Source organism: Drosophila mojavensis, unplaced genomic scaffold, assembly GCF_018153725.1.
Source record: "Drosophila mojavensis isolate 15081-1352.22 unplaced genomic scaffold, ASM1815372v1 contig_136, whole genome shotgun sequence".
Classification (NCBI taxonomy): domain Eukaryota; kingdom Metazoa; phylum Arthropoda; class Insecta; order Diptera; family Drosophilidae; genus Drosophila; species Drosophila mojavensis.
Window position 1 is genome coordinate 14795641 of NW_025318667.1, and position 16946 is coordinate 14812586.

The window sequence follows — 16946 nt, forward strand, 5'->3', positions numbered from 1 at the left end:
GTTTGGCAAGTGCCTGCCCCGAAGTACAGTCAACAATTCGTAAGTATTCATTCTTATAGTTTATGATGTTGATGAAGACTTCGAGCGGCCAGAACAGCAAATACCAGTGCACATTATGCAAAAATATACAGCTCTATACTCTCTCACACACACACACACACTGCCTCCCACGCTTAATCATTTCGTTTCTTAAATGACGGCAATCAGCTTTGCATTGAGCACACATATGTACATATGTATGTATGTCTAGCACATCATAAATATTTACTCACTGTGCGAGTCAAATAAATAAACTTCGTTTTGGTAAAGCAACTAACCCCTACCACCGGCTCAGCAATCCGCTCTCTTTATCCACCACATCTAAAAGTGTCCCTATCTCTCACTCAGTTTTTGTGCTCTCTCCTTATGCAGTACTTCTTCGAAGCTTAAAAAATTTAATTTGCACGACGACCCACACACATTCACACTCTCGACATATTCACTCGCTCTCCCACACACGCACACAAACACAGCGAGAGAGCAGACGCACATAACGCTACATTAATTGATAATTGTTTTGTGCTCAAAAGAAATTAAACAACAACGACGGTAGCAGCGGGAACGGCAACGGCGCTCTCTACGCTTCTCGTTGTCTATTTACCCCGCCCATTTGCCAGAAAGCTACATACTCACTGGCTCTCCACGCCCCATTACATTCATAGTGTGTGATTGTGTGTGGGTGTGTGTGTGTGTTAGTTTGTCTGCTGCTATTAGAATCAACGGCTAAGCGTATGCTCTGTAATACGTGCTCGTGCTTTGATACCTCATATGAAGGAATGCTGTAAATAGTTAAGTTGCATTAGTTAGATGTATATACATATGTACATATGTATGTATTAAACTGTAGTTGCTTTCTTTTTTCTTTTTTCTATAAATATAGACAGATAGATCAAACTTTTTATAGGGTATACACATAGTCATTCCCTTTTAATTATTTTCATCCATGTGTGCTTTTGCCTTTTCATTAACTTTTTGTGCACGCTGCTTGTTGTGTGTATGTTAAGGAAACTGTCGTTCCTCCCAATGCTGCTACTATATATCTATCCCTATCCCTATCCTAATCGCAATCCCCATACCTATGCCCATCTAGCTGCCGTTGACGCCCCTCTTTCGTCCCTTTGCCTTTTAGTCGCTGAACATTCGCCAACTTAATTGAACGATTAGTTTTTGTACGTGCTGCCACGCCCAGCGCCCAAGGGTACCTGCTCAGAACTCCAACGGTTAATGTCCAATGTCCGATGTCCACGCCCACAACGCCCATTTCAGTGCGCTTGTCTGGTTTGGCCACTATTTAATTTTATCTGCTCTGCTTTTATTCTCGTTTTTATCGCAGTAAACTATGTACAACAATTTGCTCGACCAACCGACCGCCCCACTGCTCTTTGCTTCCTGCGCGCAATTTCGTTTCTTTTCGCATTCGCCTTTTTGACTCTTTCCCTCGAACAAAGTAATAAAAAAAAGTCAAATGCCATAGCGCCAAAAAGTCAAAAGGCCAAAACAACAACAACAGCAACTAATAGTTGTAGTTGTAATGGCAATAAAGCAGCAACAACAACAACAACAATATTAAGAGCAATATAACAACAACTTTGCTTTTGGGTGGAAAGTTAAAAGCGCACAATAAATAAATGAAACAACGCAAACGCACGAAACGATACACAGAGATGAGTATTTGTTGTTGCTAATATGCTGCTCATTGTTGTGTTGTGCCATGTCCAGGCGGCATAAGCACAACTACATACATACATACCCACAAACACACAATACAATATACAATACTTACACACATACCAAGATGGTGGCAATGCTGGAACGCTAGAAGGCTGTCACAGCGGAAAAGATACACCGAACGAAAGAGGGGGAGAGAGAGACAGAACGGAGAGCGGCATAGTAGCTCTGCTAGTCAGCAGCAGCAGCCATAAGGCGGGCAGTATTTGGAGTACAGTCGTAATTTAAAGCAACACCCGTCAACTGGCGACATTATGCCTTCAGGCGGCCGAGTCACACCCACGATGTCCCCACAGGTTATTTTCGATTGCTGCCCAGCTGGCAAGCCAAGAACGCACGCTCCTGTTAACTGCTGATAATGATGAAGATGTCCTTGACACACGCTCTTCCAATCTTGCACAGTGGAGCAGGAAGAGCGAGCGTTGTAAAGTGATCAAGCGACTCACAGACTACAACCAAATGATTCACTGTAAAAGGCGCCAAGCTGTAAAGAGAGCTATAAAACTTTGCTCTCTAGTCTGTGCGCTGGAAAGAGAGCTATAAAATGGCAACTAGCGTGTGAGAGAGATCTGTAACAGCACATAAATTGCCACCAGACAAGCCACTGTAAAAGTATGTACGCTGTTAAACTGCGCTCTTTCCTCTCGATCTGTAATAAGATTAAAAAACAATAATAATAATAAACACTTGAAAACAACTAGCTCAAGGCTTTGTTTTTGTGGCAGAGCTGGAACAAAAAAACAATGAGCATGAATAACAAAATAAAGCAACAACAAAATATAATATAAAAGACAAGAAGCTGATAAGTGTGAGAGGCATGAACATGAATAGAACAAGAGCAGTTATTTTCCTCTCCCTGCTGTTAACTTATGAATGCTACTGTTACAGCGACTGTTGTTTGTTGCCGTCGACGTAAACGCACACGCGCGTGAATTAAGGCGTGCGACTGTCAAACGGTAGCAGGAGTCGACTATAACAGCAACAACAGCAGCAGCAGCAGCAGCAGAAGTTGAGGTGTTGTAGTAGTTGAGGCAGACTGTGCGTTAATGTCGAGACCGCCTGTCTGCCAGTCTGTCGCTTAATGTGCCTGTGCGTGTGCGTGTGTATGAGTGTGTGTGTGTGTGTGTATACAAACACACGCGGTAATTAATTTTATTTAATTTTCGACGACAATAAAAGCGACAACAGCAACAAGAGTCAAGGAGCGACAGTCGTCAACCGACGCTGCCGCCCCCAAAAGTTGACAGCAAGAACTATGTATGCGACCCAAAGAGTGTTGAATGGCAGTTGGCAGTTGGCAGCTGGCGAATGGTGGTGCACAGGAAAAAACAAGTTAACAAAACGTCAACAATAAAAAGAAAGCCGGCCAAATGGCCATTCGATGCGGCCAACGGTGACGGCGAAGACAATGCAGAAACAAGCAAAGAAAAAACACCGAAAAAAGATTTGTCGCTTATCGACTAGGCGCTACCCTGTGCCCAGCAAATGTCTCTCTGAATATAAGACAAGCATTATCAGCTATCAACAAATTAATAAATTAATTAATAAATGTAAGCCCCTTTTATATTCAATTTATCGAAATCTGAGGATGAACTGCCAGGCAAATAAGTATCATGCAATCGCAACATATATACCTTATTCGCACCATTGCGTACAGGGTATACAAAAAGAAAAAGAAATGGCCAAATGGCAAATAGCGAGTGGGTGGACATGGGACACATAATTATCAGCCACATCAGCAGCAGAGTCACAGGCCGAGTCAGCCGCAGACGACGAAAGCATTGATAATCAGCAAAGCGCGGCTAACAGTTAGTTAGGGTGTGGGCGGGCACTGGAGCGGTAATGGGGCGGGCAAAACTAAAAACTGCCAGGACATAGACATAGAGAATAGCACGCACAGAGCTAGCACAATGGAAGGTGGAGAGACAGCGGCAGAGCAGGGAGAGACAAAAGAGATGTAACGGAATTGTCGAAACGAAACGAAGTAGGGAAAACAAGTTAAACTTAATTGTCAACATTGCGCCAAGGAAAGAAGCCTGAAGCTGAAGCTGATGCTGAAGCAGAACTGAAGAAGAAGAAGAACAACAACAACAACAACAGCAGCAGTAGCATCAGCTTTGCGGAAACGAAGCCGACAGTAAAAAAAAACGCATGAAAGTGGCGAAAAGCAGTAAGCGGAAGAGCATAAAATAACGGTACTAATGATGCAGCACGCAACGCTCGCCGAATGGCCCAACCAAACTGTATAGTACACGGCAAATGGCAGCTGAAGTTGAAAGTAAAAGCTAAAGTTCCAAAGTCGCTGGATGAGTACCGTTAAATGCAGCTCAGCTGTCAATTTGGCAAATTTAATGCGCATAAAACAGTGAGGCAAAACACATTTGACATGACGTTAAATCAAACATTTGTGTTGTTTTTTATTTTATTTTTAGCTTTTTATTTTTAAAGAATAAAATGATTTTTGACACGGGATGTTGGATCAAAGATTTCTTTAGAATTTTGCTTGAGAACAAGATGATTTGTGACAGTGGCTGATCCAACATCCATATGTAGTGTGGTGTAGTCTATGTAATTTTGCATATGTATGTATGTATGTGAGTTGTAGCTTTACATACATATGTTGTTTTTTACATTCATACATGTGTGTGTTTTTTTTTATACTCTGAATGTAAGAGACAAAAGACAGCGTGATAGGCCCGTTAATATACATATGTAGTGTATATATACTTGATCAGCCTGACGAGCTTAGTCGACTTAGCCTTGTCCGACTGCCAGCTTGTCTGAATTTCCGTCTGTCTGTCCATATGTGTGAACGCTGCGATCTCAGAAAGTACAAGAACTACAAGATTTTTAATAAAAAATGTATATGATATATTTATTATTTTAGTTATTGTTCTTAATGAAAAACCTTATCAAATATCAATTATAAAATGAATTGTATCTCCTATATCTTTAGAGCCAGGGTCTCCAAATTGGAAATATAGATTCATATCTATTTATTAAGTCCTCATAAAATAGCCCAAATTGCTAGACCCCTTTTTTTTAGAATATAATGATTTTTTGCCGGGGAAACTCGCACACACTAAATTACTTTAGTTAATTCGTTGGTAAAGCTAGCTACCGTTTTGTTTTCTTAATTTGTATTTCTTTCGGAACTAGCGTTCCGCTTGACAAAAGTTTGGCATGCTGCGCACCAAGCAGCTGCAGGTTCACCCTTTGCTGTCGCCCCCCACCCCACCCACTTGAATCCAATTTTATGGCACACAGTCAGCCTGCCCCCACTGACAGCGCAGCGTACAGAGTCGAGTCAAGTACAAACCAAAAAAAATAAAATAAAATAAAATAAAATAAATAAAATAAAGTAAAATAAACTAAAAGGGAAAATAATACAAAACAATACAAATAACTTGCCTTTAGCCCAAGCCAACGACAAACCGCGCGCGCGTCATTAATGAGACCCTCCAAACACCCAAGCTTACGCTGCCGGTCCGATATGCCTCGACCCGCTAAGCCCGCTCAACCCGCTCAACCCGCTTTGCCGCCATTCCCTAGACAACAAGATGCCAGCATGTTTCTGCCCCACTGACACAAAGCACACACACACACACATACACACTGGCACACTCGCTCCCCACACACACACACACACACACACACACACACACACACACCAATGCACAGAGAAAGAGCTAAATTCAACAAGCAGCTCGCGCCACAGCAATAAAATTTAAAAGCGTGATTATTTCTATACGCTGAAAAACAAAGCCCGGCATCAAGGAGTAAGCCAAGCAGCGGCCGCGGCGGGTTTTTGTCGGTCCCACTGCTGCATGCTAATTATGATTTGCTTTAAGCAAAAGCTAATTACAACTAATTTTGCGCTAAAAGCCATAAGACAAACATTACCCGAAAAGAGTGGATACGGCCAAACAGGGCATAGCAACTCTTTTAAGACAGAGCTTTAATTGCATTATGCCAAGCAAATCAAAATCAGCCGCTTTTAGTCCAAGCATTATAAAATATTATTCATGCTCGCAAATATTTTTTTTTATAAAAACCTCAATGAAAATGATCAAAAGTTTTCGCGCCAAATTCGAATTATGAAACACATAACAGTGCAGTTCGAGCAAATGTTAACAGCTTGTTTGCTGAATATATCGATAGTATTTTTTTAGAAACGATCATCAAATATTGTGAATTTTTTTCGCGCCATGAATTGCGCGCCTAATTTACATAACTTACCGATAGTATTTTGCCGCTCAACATGCTTCTCATATTGTTTTGGTATTTATTGACTTGCGGATTTTGTTGCGTTTTTCCGCTAACTTTACCAACAGGCTTTGGGTGCGCTGCACAAAACACAGAAGCAATAAAATGGGTGATGTCGACAAATGGATAGACATTGTGAAGGAGTGCAAGTACTTGCCGGAAAACGAATTGAAAAAACTCTGTGATATTGTCTGCGACATTCTGTTAGAGGAGACGAACATACAGCCAGTGAGCACACCCGTCACAGTCTGTGGCGACATACACGGCCAGGTAATGGTCACCCTAAAACACACTCATCATTTATCAATCAGCTAAGATGAGATTGCGCTGATGAGACTGCTTACAATCGATTTATTTCAGTTCTATGATCTGGAGCAGCTGTTCCGAACGGGCGGCCAAGTGCCCGACACGAATTACATATTCATGGGTGACTTTGTCGATCGGGGATACTACAGCCTGGAGACCTTCACCCGCCTGCTGACGCTCAAGGCCCGATACCCAAGTCGAATTACGTTGCTGCGAGGCAACCACGAGACGCGGCAGATAACAAAGGTGTATGGCTTCTTCGACGAATGCTTCAGCAAATATGGCAATGCGAATGGCTGGAAATACTGTTGTAAGGTCTTCGACCTGCTCACCATTGCTGCGGTACGTACAGTGCGAGAGAGAAAGAGAGAGAGAGACGTGAAGAGGGAGTGAGAGTGGGAGGCGGAGTGATGCTAATCTTCGCTTGTTTTCTACACATGTATAGATCATTGACGAGAGCGTGCTGTGCGTGCATGGCGGGCTCAGTCCGGAGATTATAACGCTGGATCAAATACGGACAATTGAGCGCAACGGCGAGATACCCTACAAAGGCGCCTTCTGTGATCTGGTGTGGTCCGATCCCGAGGACATGGAATACTGGTAAATATACTGCAGCGATAGCAAAACATCCCGTCCTGGACGAGCTAACGTTTGATTTTAGGGGCCAAAGTCCGCGAGGCGCCGGCTGGCTATTTGGCCATAATGTGACCAAAGACTTCATGACCATCAATAATCTGGACTTGATCTGCCGGGCACACCAGCTGGTCAACGAAGGCATCAAGTACATGTTCGAGGGCAAGCTAGTCACCGTTTGGTCCGCGCCCAACTATTGCTATCGCTGCGGCAACGTGGCGGCCATCCTCAGCTTCGATACGGCGCAGCAGCGACAAACGAAAATCTTTCTGGCCGTGCCCGACTCGGAACGCGTTATACCCAAACAGAACACGACGCCGTATTTCCTGTAAGCACGCTAACGGTGCATGGAGCAGAGCCAACGAACCATCTAAACCATCCAATCACCGACCGACCGACCAACCGCCCGACCGATCGCCCTCTAGTCGCACCGCTTCAGGGCTGACTCGCTTCGCACTGCCAGCGATCAAAACTAGATTGAGGAGTTAACTAGCCGTGCAAAACGGCAGCCGCCAGCAGAGAGACCAAAACGCACACTCACGTACACACACACACACACACACACTCGCTCGCAAACAAACAAACAATCCAACACACATACACTATAAATTCAACTTTTAGAGAAAGAATCGTATTCATAATTATGCTCAAAAGAATTGTTCAACCTTGTATTTTGTTGCCGGCTATACAGCCGATTATTTTAATATTCCTATCTATTTGTATATCATTTACCTTTACACGCACATGTATATATTGAAACCTACATATATACTTTTCTTTAATTAATATTTGTGCTATTTGTATTTAAATATCAATTGCTTGGCACAAACAAAAATCGAAACGAAAAGAAACAAAAATGATGATGAAACACGTTATAAACAAAACAAAACAAAACAAAAAAAAAAGAAAAAGAAGAAAACTTAAAACCAAAAACAAAAATTAAGCAAAAGACAACATGTAAATGCATTTCTCTTTTCACATAACATTAAGTGCAAATTTTAATTTTATAGAGATTAAAAAGAATCGAAAACAAATGTTTATCAAATTTGCTGTATTTAACTGTATATTAATTCATAATACTTAAGGTTCTCGTTCTCGTTTTTGTTTTTGTTTTCGTTTTCGTTTTCGTTCTCGCTCTTCGAGTTGTTTGGGTTGTAAATGTTGTAAATGTTCACATCTATATAGAATATAGAGATGGCATCTCTCGCATATTTGTATTATTCCTATGAGATAACGCTAAAAAGCAAACAAACTTATTAGGCATATGGATAAGTCTGCTAAACAGAAACTATATACATATACGATACATACATATAAAAACTCTTGAATTTACATCCATCAGTTGGCCTTAATAGCAGCAGCTTACGATATATATATATATATGTATACATATATCTCTTATCTCTATACATGCATATACATATTATTAGAATGAAATCATCTGTATAATTTCAATTGAATTGTGTCCCGAGTTATAAACTAAACCTGAAATCCTTGCTAAATGTAATTTCTATAAATAAATTTAAATGGAGCTTCATAAATAATATGGAAGAAAATGAGAAAGTTTTTCAATCATAATTGGGTATTTTATGGGTGCAGTAGCCCCAACTGGAAGGCTTTACGATATTTAAAAGTGGGCTTTACTCAGGGAATTAAGGAATTTTGACACGCCTTGAATGACTAAGATTATATCTAGGAGTCTATTTACCCTGAACTTATATGGAATATCTGGTTACATTGGCTTTATCTATATGCAGGCAACAGGTGGAATGAGGGCATGACAGACCCCATAAAGCTTATGCGATCTAGTTCGAGTTCTTCTGTTTTCTACCACATACTCTAAGAACTTGAGAATAATTTTTGTATATGATCACTGTAAAAACACTGTGCTCTAATCAGTGATATAATATAGCATTCCTATACAATATAAATTTATATTCTTCTATTACATTTATATTTTCCTACGTATGTATGTTTTCTTTGTTATAAAAAAAAAAAAAAAAAAATGTAAAAAATAGATTTGTTTAGGTTCTGTTTTAAACGTTGCTTGACCGGTAGCACCCTCTCTCTCTTAGAGACTTCCATGATTCACAGATTTTAAATACTCTCAGTATTCCAGATTTTGCATGCCTTTCATTTTCTGTCCGACTTGCGGAAGTAAAACGTATATCAATTAGTAGAGACATCTGTTTTGGCAAATTAGTTGATTCGATAATGAAAGCGCATTTGGAATGGAAATGATGCAACCAGTAATTGCTCATAGTAAAGCCCATAATGAAAATTAGAGCTGATTAAGCGCCTAGTATGCGTGTGTGTGTGTATCTATATATACGTCTATAAGTGTCTGTGTGTGTATTCATGATCAATTTCTTGCATAAAATACATATATGTAGACAGAGGTATAAACATATAAGCACAGGCTTCAGGGTATCTTCTAGTCGTGCAGTCCCTACTCTAGTCTCTTCTTTGTTAGTCATGTCACGTGTCAGTTGCTAGCTAAATTCTATAATCCGATTTTCGTTAACTAACGAAATGTTCAAAAATAAACCCAAAATAAATCTTTCTATACTATGGTAAGGGGTATATCTATATATATAGAAAGATATATACATATCTATACACACTTGTAGGCACATATATATATATATGCATACATATATCCGTGTAAATCTAAATTTATAGATAGATATATATATTTATATATAGATATATTTACATAGGTATATCCGTATATACATATCTGTACCGTACCCTTTCCATAATATACAAAGACTTATATTTTAGGATTATTTATGCATATTTATGACATGAGATGTCAAGATATACATACATACATATGTCATAAATCTCATTGTGTGTTTCTATGACAAATATTCTCTTAGTCTAAGAACTGTTTTACTAATAGATTAATGGCACCTTTAATGAATCAGATCACTTTCTAATAGCTCACATATAAAGCAAAATCTATTGCAATTAAGAAGATATGAATGGGACTAGGTATATACATATATGCATTTAGGCATGTACATATATATACAATATGTAAATTGGCATACATATATGTCAGTTAGGACTATCGACAATCTAAGGAGACTCCAGTCAGACCCAGCCAGTAGAAATTATATGGCTCAGTTCATATTCGGAGGAGAGAGAGAGTTTAGACCTATTGTTACTAAATTATATAAAATGTATTATTTATATTCAGAAGAACCCAACACAGCGTATATACATAAATGTAAATCTAATAAATAGATCTACATATACATATGTACATAGTATATTCATATTCATAGGCCTATCTTTATTCCCTACATCTAATGCACATTCTAGTGCAATGCTGTGTAAATATTTGTATAAGAGTCGCAATATTGCACATAAAAAGAATAAAATTTTAAAATAACTTATGGAAGCTATGCCGAAAGGCTTTAAAGGTTCGTCATATCAAATAATTTTTGTTGATTTTTAATCATTAAAAGTAAATAATGTGAGTGTCGTTGATTGAAATAAGCTTTGAAATTGCTTTTTATGGATTTCTCTTAAAATATTTTCCAAATATTTTTAAAATCATTGAGCTCATTTTTGTTATGTTTAAATTTTGCTGATATATCTATTTGAATAAAAAATTTGTAGATATTCAAATTGGGTTTAAGTGCTAGTTAAATTAAGCTGTAAGCCACTGTATGTACATGCATAGATCTCAAATAGAGGCTTACAGAGCTCTATATGTATACATACTGATACACATACAATACTTGCACATACATGTATGTACGTTTTTTATATGTATGTACGATTATTTAGCTTTATTCATTGAGCACTAAACTATATAAATTCCATTTTAATCTAGACACTAATCAAGAAACGCCCTCTATAAATTAATATACTTCTGTACACACACATATACATATACACACGTACGTACTTGGAATACACGGAAACATACCCTTTCCATGAAATACGTACACAAGTCTACGTCAATTAGCAAAATATCAATAAAACTAAATGAATGAATCAGAATTTCGCAATATTTTCGCTGAATTGCATGCGCCAGCATGCGCTCTCGCTCACACAGCAGCCAACTATACCTATCTCTCTCGGTCTTCGTGTCATTTTCTATCCCTTTTTCTCTTCCTCTCTCGCTCTCAGCTCAAAGCACAGTTGAAGCTCTTTAGTAAACAAACATGAGCAAAACAATAACACGGTAATGACAATGACAATCATAATGATAATGCTAATGACAATAGGTATCATATATACAAAATTATCTATAGATTGAGTATAAACAGGAATCGTTTCAATATAATGTTTAAGATATAATTATTAAATTTTTGTTTTTGTTTATGTTTTCATGGCGCCCGGCCATGTCACAGTGTGTATACAGAGTGTAACAACAACAATTACAATATATTCATATATGTGTATAATTATTAAAGAACTAAAAAAAAAACAGCTCAATTATATATAAAAGTTTAACTGCAACAAGTGAGCATAAAAAAATTAAATATCTGTAAAATACGAGCAGGAAAAAAAGTTAAAAAAAAAAATAAAGAACAGAACATGCGTTACAATTTGGCAGAAGTGTCTAATAAAAAATTGAAGGAAGGAATCAATTTAAAGGGTTGCAAGGATTTTCATTATCATGTTCATCTGTCTGTTGAAAGAGGGGGAAAGTTGTCGTCGTTGTTGTTAGGCATCTTCTTCTTCTACTTCTACTTCTTCTGCGTCTGTTTGTCGTCGTCGAAATGTTCGTTTCGCCAGATCCTCCAGCAGCCTCTACTGCGGCGCAATGTAGTTGTGCTCGAAGATGTCCAGCTCGTTCTGTATGTAGTTGGCCTTGTTGCGTAGGAGCTTCAACTGCTTCTGATTGGACTCCAGCACGTTCAGCTGCGCTTCCAGCGTCTTCAGCTCCTCATTCATATCGGTGGTGGCGGTGTCCACAGTGCGGCACAAGCGAGCAAATGTGCTCGACAGCTCCCTAAAAAAAAACGCATTCAATTCAATATGGATTCCGATTCCGATTCAGCTTCAGATTCATTGAAGCCATCGACTGATTCACTTACTGCTGCACCTGGTGGCTGCAGTTGGCCGACGTGAGATCGACAATCATTTTGAGCTTCTTGGTGGCATGCCGCACGTACTGGCTCTTGAAGGCACGCTCCTTGGCCGAGTTGGTCCAGGACAGACGCTCGTACAGATAGATGCAGCCGTAGAGTGCACCGATGCCAACAAGGACGCGCCACCCGATCGTCTTCAGCATCTGCAAGTGTTCAGTGTTTTAAAGATCCAGCAAATAACATCAGGACTCTCTCCCAGCAATACTTACAATGCCCGCCACAACAAGACCGCCCACTGTGCCCTGCGATCCAATCGAGGACAGGGCAAAGCGCGATATAACCGATAACTGTTCGGGCGTAATTCCGCCCACGACCGTGCCGGGGAGCAGGCAAACGGGCGTTGTCTCCACGGGCGTGCTTACGGGCGTAACGACGGAGTGCTAAAGGACAGAATGAAAGGAGATCTTGTAATGTGTGTCCTGCCAAATGGGGCACGGCTGGAGAGGACTCACCCCAATACTGCTCTGGCGATTGAGCAAGGCGGGCGTTTGCTTTTTGCTGCGCTCGCGCACCTTGCCCGTGAATCGCTGTATCATGGCCGTTATGCCCCAGCTGAACTTGAAGTCGAGATCCTCCTGGAAGTCGGCGCACAGATTCTGGCAGTTCAAGGAGTAGAGCATTTCGAAGGGTTGCGTGCGCACCGCCAGCTTGGCGCTGTTCGTGAGCAGCTTCTCGTTCGGCACCAGCGCATGCATGCGTTCGGTCATTTCCGTTTGTGCCGCCTCCACGTTCATCGCCAGCGCCATGGAGAGGCGGGCGCGCAGGTTGCTGCCCAGGCCGCTCTCCACGTGGGCGTTCAGCTCCTTTTTGTAGATGTTGAGGACTAGGCGCTCCGGATGGAACGGCATGTTGAACTCATCGATGAGGACGCCCAATCGCCAGATTTCCTCATTGAGCGCCTTCGACACTTTCTCCTCCACTTCCTCGACCATATTGTGAATTTTCATTTTCATCTCGCGCGTCACCTGCATCATTTGCGTTTCAGTGCCCTGAATGCGCTCGGTGAGCAGATTCTTTTGATCCTGCTTCAGATCGCGAAAGATCGTAATCCGTTCGAAGATGTTGTCCAGCATGGAGCGCATGTCGCCGGAGACGCTCTTACCGCGCGAGCTATGCTGCTGGAACTTTGTCTTGACCGCGCTCTGTGAGATGCACTCCTCGAACTTGCGCTCAAAGTCCTGGAACTCAAAGTAGCGTATCTGAAAGCCCTCAGCGATGGCACCCATATGCGGCGGATTGCCCTTCGCCTCCTCGATGCGCGCCTGCAGCGTCTCGCGCGCCGACACGAAGAACACGCGCTCCGCAGCCTCCTTCTCGTTGCTGACCTTCAGCTCCTTGGTAAGGAAATCGATGCAGCGCTCCGTGTGCTGCGACTTGACCTGCAGATGGTAACGCAACAGCAGCCATACAAAAAACAAAAATAAAAATAAATAAATAAACTATTTATTAGTTGAGATCTTCGAGGAATGTATTACTGAATGCAAACTAAAAATTAGCTGCAGCCACGGACATTATATGACCATGTCCATGTCCATGGGCAAGCAGGCAAATCAAAACAACAAAGCTCATGTGTCAGGAAACTGGGTCTGGATAGAACATTACCTTAGCCAGCTCCTGGCGCAGATACAGAGATACACACACATGATGTATTTGGTAGGGTGGTAAACAAAGGTAATGAAAAATATACAACATTTACAAATAGGCTTACAGTCCTCAGGTGGTGCACAACGAATTGGACAAAAGCTAGATCTTACCGATTCTTGAAACTCGGGCTCATTGGCTGACGCATCCCAGCGATTGTTCAATATGAAGATGTTTGGCTTGGACAGCTTTTGGGAAACAGTGTGAAAGAACTGCTTCTCGGCCCGCGTCATTGTCGACTCAGCATTGAGGACCAGCACAAAGACATCTGCATTGATGCAATGATTGTCAATCCAGTCATCCAGATTGGCGGACACATCAACGCCCGGTGAATCGACAAAGACAACGTCATCGCGCAGCAGGCTGCAGCGTTCGCGTGGCCAAAATATACGGACCAGACTGCTCTCGCTGAGCTTCTCCTGGCACAGAGCATTGGCCAATTGCTTAATGTTCTGCAAAGCGAAAATTTTAATTAAATGATGTATGTGTGCGTCTGTGTGTGTGTTTGTGTATGGGAATGGATCCCTCTGGTAGTTACCACCACGTTGAGCTTCTCGTCGGAGCCCTCCTTCATGAGATAGGCTTCGCCGCCGTCGCTGCCTTCCACCTGGCAGAAACAGTTTGTGGTGTGGCCAATGCCGCTGGGCAGAATCTTCTCGCGCAGCATGGCATTGATCACAGAGCTCTTGCCGTTGGAGGTGCGGCCAAAGAAGGCCACCTTCATGTGATCCCGCTGCAGTACCTCACGTATGGCAGCCACCTTATGCACATAGCTTTCAAACAGTTCGCGCTCCGCCTTGTCCACAATTTCCGCGTCCGCATGCAGAGCTGCAATTGTTTAGTATTTAGTTTGACGTATTCATTATGCAATGCAAAGACAGTGGTTTTTCTTACCAGTGATGAAGGTGGTTGTCTCCAGCACGTACTCCTCGATCTCACCGTAGATATCGTTGATCTTCTTCTTTGCGCGCACGAAGATCTGCAGCGGCGATTTGTCATTCGGTTGATACATGCGGTTGTCAGTTATCCCGGTCATGTTGGCCGACGTGGACGAGGCGGACGTTTGCAGCGATATATTGTGCCGTGAATCGTCGACGGTGTCGTTGCCCGTTGTCGAGTTTTTGTCGTTGGCGGATGGGCCCGTTTGGCCGGTCACCAGTGAAATGGTGCGATTCAAGTAGGCCGCCATTTGTTTGGTTTGCGTTTAAGTTTTTTGGTTTTTTTTTTTTAAATGAAGAGAGAATTTTGATACAAAACAAAAGGTATGCAGCCTAAGGAGATACCCGTCCCCAGCCCCAACCCAGTCCCGGTTTATACTGCTGCCAAAAAAAAAATTGACTCGAAAATGATAACAATAAAAGTGCACGTTGATACTGTTATTGATATCGATATATCTGTATCGGTATCGTTATCGGCTTTGGTTTTGGCTGCTTTGAAAACTGGATTGGTATTTTTTTTTTAATTTTTTATATATTTTTTTAATTTTGTATATTTTTTTAAATTTTTTTCTGGGTTTTCACTGTTCTGTTGTTTATCGTTATTTTTGGGGTGATATACTCAAAAATCAATGGCACAAAACTGAAAAGAAAAGGAAAACGTAACAAAATATGACTTCAAAGGCATAACTAAACCAAAATAACAAAATATATAACAACAGAAAGTCAAAGCGAAAATTCAACTTTTGTGTGGCTTTTCACGTTCGCACATACACACACACACACGCACACAGAGAGAGAGAGACGAGCAATTGCTGCTGCAACGGCGCAGTTTATTTATGCTTGTGTGTGTTGGCAATCGTAATCAACGAAAAAATATACATATACGCTGATAATTTCTTCTACTGGCCCCGTGTTGCGTCTTCAGTTTAGGATTTGCACTGTTATACCTGACCATCAACTAACCTGATTTGTGCTTTCGCTCATCGTATGTTTATGTTTCCGGCGAACGCGATCCAAAACACGCAGCCCGCAAGTTCACAGCAGTGCGGCCTTTTGGGCTCCTGGGATTGTTATGAGATCGCGTTCCGAATCGGCAATTTTAGGCACATTTCTATTAGATATAACTTATTGTTTACTCTATCGCTCAGCGCTGCTCAAATCCCGTTCAATTTACCTATAATTCGTCTAAGTGATGTAACACGGTGCACAAATCAGCAGCCACTAGTGCTGCAAAATGCCGAACAATCAGTATCGACATTTCGAACTGGTGGCGGCTGGTCGATAAGTCTTGTACCACAAGACGATAAAAGCTCTAAAGCCCATTCCATATGCCGCGCAATTTCAAATACAGCTAACCAAAGGAAAAACACAATTGAATTTGTTTTGTATATTATTGTTCCGTTTTTTTTTTATTAAATTTTTTGTGTAGAGGATTTCTTTCCACTTGTTTATTTTTCGTTATTATATTTACTGGTTTGCAATAAATTACATAAAATAACATGTTTCCATTGTATTTAAAGTAAACGTAAAAAGAAAAAAACTATATAGTTAAAGGGTAAATTAAAAGTAAATTTGTTATCAAGTTAGTTGTTAGATTTTAGGCGGGCCTTTGAGTGGTTCTGGTATTTGGGTAACGTTAAGTAAAGTAAAGTCAATGTATCGAAACGCTTCAAACATAATATTGGCTTAAAATGTAGTTAAGTAACAAACTTAATAAGCAGTTCAGAAAGGGCATAAGAAAAGATCCTTTAAATATTTGGAAAAAAAAATGCTGAAATAGGATAGTTTGGGGTCTCTGTGTGTCTGTTTGTGTGTTGGTGTTTTTCTGTGTTCGTGTATGTGTGCAAACAGCTATCTCCCATTATATAACTTAATATGGTATAAATAGAGCTTACAACTTATTTAGTGATTTTATTTTCTCTATTGCTGTTCGTTATAAGTTTCTCATTCATAATTTAGCTAGTCTATTTAATATATATTTAAATGTTGCCTTATTTTCAACTTATTGTTTTGCTGTTGCAGTTTTCAACATATGCTCATATGTATATATACATATATAAAATGTATATAAAGACATACATACAATTACGAGACATATATATATATATATATATATATATATATATATATATATATATATATATATATATATATGCGTCTTGCTTGTGATTTCATATTTGGTTGTTTCCATCTTCATCTGCTGCCCTTCAAAGTTCGCTTAGTTGGCCAAGCTAACAATATCATGATGTCGTCACATTTATTCGCTACCATATATGTAAAA

General features: G+C 40.5%; 2 protein-coding genes across 8 annotated transcripts; one reads left to right on the forward strand and one right to left on the reverse strand.

The window, feature by feature from the left end:
• Positions 1-6073: 6073 nt before the first annotated feature.
• Positions 6074-7760, forward strand: LOC6583862 (serine/threonine-protein phosphatase 6 catalytic subunit). Its single transcript, XM_002009488.4, has 4 exons — positions 6074-6303; positions 6394-6681; positions 6785-6939; positions 7001-7760. Exons 1-4 carry the CDS (start codon positions 6139-6141, stop codon positions 7302-7304), a joined length of 912 nt encoding a protein of 303 aa, XP_002009524.1. The 5' UTR covers positions 6074-6138; the 3' UTR covers positions 7305-7760.
• A 3770-nt stretch (positions 7761-11530) lies between these two features.
• On the reverse strand, positions 11531-15918 carry LOC6583863 (transmembrane GTPase Marf). 7 transcript variants are annotated; one of them, XM_044008199.1, is made up of 10 exons: positions 15840-15918; positions 15629-15776; positions 14622-14913; positions 14266-14555; positions 13841-14179; positions 13689-13700; positions 12539-13465; positions 12296-12466; positions 12033-12229; positions 11531-11947 (listed from the first exon to the last, which is right to left on the reverse strand). In XM_044008199.1, the coding sequence occupies exons 2-10, from the start codon at positions 15647-15649 to the stop codon at positions 11746-11748; spliced, it is 2451 nt and encodes an 816-aa protein (XP_043864134.1). In that variant the 5' UTR covers positions 15650-15776; positions 15840-15918; the 3' UTR covers positions 11531-11745. The 7 variants fall into 7 exon arrangements, with proteins under 7 accessions (XP_043864134.1, XP_043864146.1, XP_043864133.1 ...); XM_044008211.1 differs by having other exon boundaries at positions 14622-14706; positions 15629-15880; XM_044008198.1 differs by having other exon boundaries at positions 15629-15880.
• Positions 15919-16946: the final 1028 nt, after the last annotated feature.

Bases quoted from the DNA above. Each gene is read 5' to 3' on its own strand.
- LOC6583862 (XM_002009488.4), top strand. From the start codon at position 6,139: ATGGGTGATGTCGACAAATGGATAGACATTGTGAAGGAGTGCAAGTAC. The intron at 6,304-6,393 runs GTAATGGTCACC...GATTTATTTCAG, and splicing joins GTGGCGACATACACGGCCAG to TTCTATGATCTGGAGCAGCT. The intron at 6,682-6,784 runs GTACGTACAGTG...ACACATGTATAG, and splicing joins ACCTGCTCACCATTGCTGCG to ATCATTGACGAGAGCGTGCT.
- LOC6583863 (XM_044008199.1), bottom strand. From the start codon at position 15,649: ATGAGCGAAAGCACAAATCAG. The intron at 14,556-14,621 runs GTAAGAAAAACC...AAACAATTGCAG, and splicing joins GACAACCACCTTCATCACTG to CTCTGCATGCGGACGCGGAA. The intron at 14,180-14,265 runs GTAACTACCAGA...TTCGCTTTGCAG, and splicing joins ACGAGAAGCTCAACGTGGTG to AACATTAAGCAATTGGCCAA.